Source organism: Mus caroli, chromosome 6 (genome assembly GCF_900094665.2).
Source record: "Mus caroli chromosome 6, CAROLI_EIJ_v1.1, whole genome shotgun sequence".
In the NCBI taxonomy this organism is placed as follows: domain Eukaryota; kingdom Metazoa; phylum Chordata; class Mammalia; order Rodentia; family Muridae; genus Mus; species Mus caroli.
In genome coordinates, this window is record NC_034575.1 from 93,192,426 (window position 1) to 93,196,018 (window position 3,593).

The following is a 3,593-nucleotide window of genomic DNA, read 5'->3' on the forward strand; positions in this document are numbered from 1 at the left end:
GCGTGGTGGCCTAGCATATGTCTCTGGTTGTGAAACCGAAGTTCAGTTAGCGTTTCATTGAACTGGAGGCACCTCATGATGGCCACGATGCCCTTCCCGGTGATGAAGTTGGACTCNATATTGAGGGTGGTGACGCTCCTGTTTTCCCGCAGCATGTTGGCCAGGGCGAACGCTACGCTCTCATCAGCACCGACGTTGGCTAAACTGAAGGTTTTGATGTGTTTGTTTTTCTTCATGGCATTGACGAAGTCCAGTAACATTTCTTTAGGGATATTTTCAATGTTGTTCAGGTTGAGTTCCTTCATGTCGGGGTCGTTCTGTCTCACTCGTCTCAAGCTCCCGTCCAGGTCTGTCTGGTTCCCTGAGGGCCTCGCACTTACCTTCAGAAAACTGGTATCTAGAGCTAACTTCTTAGGGTCTAATTTGGCTATTTTCTTCTCACCTTTTTCTTTGGTCTCTGGTGTGTCTTTTTGCTCGTTTGCTGTTTTAGTAGCCAGTTGCTGGCAGGTGCCCGTATTGTTGTGGATTTGTTCTTTTGCGTCATTTTTTTCTATGTTGGCTTGTTCACCATCTTCATCCTCTTCCTCTTCATCATCCTCTTCATCTTCANCACCCTCTTCATCTTCTTCATCTTCCTCCTCCTCTTCATCTTCATCATCATCTTCTGTTTCTTGTACATTGTTGCTCCCATTTGATTCTCTTTTCTTTGCAAGGATTTCACTATTGAGCTTTTCTTTTAAAAACTGGGGCATGTTTTTAATGCCCTTGTCTCTTACTTCATGCTGTTTTTGAGTGTTTCCCTAAAAGAAAGGTTTACACCAATTAGAATCCATAGCAGCGAAGAAATACAAAATATAGCAATGTCTACTGGAGTTTAAAGTATTTTTTAGGGGGCTGGAGAGATGGCTCAGCAGTTAAGAAATGTTTGCAGCCTTTCCAGAGGACCTGATTTTGTTTCCCCACACCCTCTTCTGGCTGCTTACAGCTGCTCTTAACTCCAGCTCCAGNGACCTGACGCCCTCTTCCGGCCTCCTTAGGTACTGTACTCAAATACACTAAGGCTAATCTCACACACAAAGGAATGCACATGCATGCGTGCATGCACACACCATTAAACATAAAAAAGTCTTTCAAGGGCTGGCGAGATGGCTCAGTGGTTAAGAGAGCCGGCAGCGTCCTGAGTTCAAATCCCAGCAACCACATGGTGGCTCACAACCATCTGTAACGAAATCTGATGCCCTCTTCTGGAGTATCTGAGGACAGAGCTACAGTGTACTTACATATAATAAATACATAAATCTTTAAAAAAAGTCTTTCAAAATATTTTTAGGGCTGGGGAAGTGGTTCTGTGGGTAAGTACTGGGTGTACCAGTGTAAGAATCTGAGGACCCCAGTTTCAGCACCCACATAAAGTAAGATGAAAGACAGGAGATGGAGACAGAAGAATCTCTGAAGGCTCTGGGCCAGTTAAGCCTGCCAGGCAGTGATGATTAAGAGACTAAGAGACCCTGACTCAAACAGGTGAATGCTGTGACTGACACCTAAGGTGGTTGACTCCCTCTCCCTCTCCCTCTCCCTCCCTCTCTGACACACACACACACATTCATACACAGAAACACACATACATACAAAAACCACACATATACAAAAGATTTTGTAAAAACTTAAAGCCAGGCATGGTGGCACTTGCCTTTAACTTCACCTTTCCAGAGGCAGAGGCAGGCAGGTCTCTGGGTTCTGGGCCAGCATATGGTCTAAATAATGTGTCTCTACTACCCAGAGCTACATAGAGAGACCCTGTCTCCAAATCAACAAAAGCTTTAATGAAAACCATTTTAAGTGAAATAACTCAATCTAATAAACCNCATGTGTAATGTTATTCCATATATGTATACGTACAAATTTATATATGTATAGGAAAACACTTCTATAATTATTATCAAATCCTTGTTTTTGTTTTTGTTTTTTTCTGAGTCAGGAAGGTGACCCCTGGAGGAACTGAATGTCTGCCGCGTGTCTGCTACCTGCACTGTGCAGCCTTTGGTTTTACATTTGCCTTGTGTTGCTGATACAGAGGATCCCACAGTGAGCAAAACCAACCAAGGAGGAGCTTTTGCAGACACACGCTTGGGGTTGTGCCCGTACATACATATATATGTGTATGCACATTTCCATCCTACACCCCGCCTGCCCATATGAGAACATTTTACCCTGTCTCTAGACGCCCTAATAGCTACTACACATGATGTAAACAGGGACTGTTTTATTTTAAAAAAGAAAAAAGTGTCTGTATATACCCAGTCCACATGGCAAATAAATAAGTAAACAAAACCCTTTTCAGTGTTTTCCGTTCACAATTCGTTGAGTTCAAGGATGGAGTCCCTGAGGATACACAAGACCAAGTACATTAAAATAAAAGTTAGTTAATTTTGTTTTCAGATTCTATATTTTTATTTATTTATTTATTTATTTATTTTTCCAAGAGCTGAGGACCAAACCCAGGGCCTTGTGTTGCTAGGCAAGAGCTCTACCACTGAGCTAAATCCCCAACCCACAGATTCGATATTTTAAAAGATGGTTGTTAAAACATATTTAGAACTGATACAGATTTTTAGATCCCTGTAGCAAAGCCTTTGTTCCATGTGTATTTGAAAGGGAGTGTTTCTACTCCACAGAGCTGTGTTAGAAAATAGCTTCCTGCCGAGCTCTGGTGGGACACGCCTTTCATTCCAGCCCTTGGGAGGCAGAGGCAGGTGGATCTCTGTGAATTTGAGGCCAGACTTGTCTACACAGTGAGTTCCAAGACAGCCAGGGCTACAGAGAGAAACCCTTGTCTCAAAAAAAAAATATTCCTTCTACCCTTCCTAAAGTATCCACTGCTCTCGGAGACACACATGATATTGCATTTCCTGAGACTCTGAGACTGCGACATGGTGCAGGGGAAGGAGACTCCTCTGATAATCTGGAGTGTGTTTTTAAAACCTTGGTTTGAATCCTAGCTCTGGGGAAACCACCTTCATTACTCACTAGTCTCTGAAGCAAAGCGCATTGAGGAAAGAGCCAGCCTTGAAATGGAACAGGATTAGGGTGAGATTTACAACTCTGCAGTGTCTGGGANGGGAAAAGGCAGGCTTCANATCAGAGTTCACTAGCTTCTCCTGAATCCTTCTCCACTTTGTGTGCATCTGTGCATCTTGCGGCTGTAATTCCCAAAGCTGGTGGAGAAGTCTGACATGCAGTGTTCTGAGCAAGAACTCAATGCTGGTGATACATGGCAGGTTGGATCTGACAGTTGACAACATTGTCCTTAAACTACCTCCTAAAACATCCCATGCCTCATCTGCTCCAGCAGGGGGAGCCAATTATCAAGGTGTTTAATGCACACCAGGAAACAAAAGCATTGGTTCTGTCTGTAGTCCTCCTAAAACTGGTCTTTGTGTGGAATTGTCTTCGAACTCACAGAAGTGCAATTGTAAGAGGTCTGCAAAGGACACGGTAAGCTCTGGTCTGATCAAGCCTGAGATTTATTTCCTGGACTTCAGTTTCTGCTTAATGTTCACTACTGCCTTCTATTACATCAATGTGACAACATA

The 3,593-nt window shown here is 43.3% G+C and overlaps 1 protein-coding gene across 1 annotated transcript in view; it reads right to left on the reverse strand.

The window, feature by feature from the left end:
• The window catches only part of Lmod3 (leiomodin 3), a 15,721-nt gene that overhangs the window by 10,727 nt on the left and 1,401 nt on the right, over window positions 1-3,593 (reverse strand). Inside the window, exon 2 of the mRNA XM_021164138.2 lies at window positions 3-800. Within this exon, the coding sequence (XP_021019797.1) occupies window positions 3-800 (798 nt within the window). The remainder of the gene's footprint in view (window positions 1-2; window positions 801-3,593) is intronic.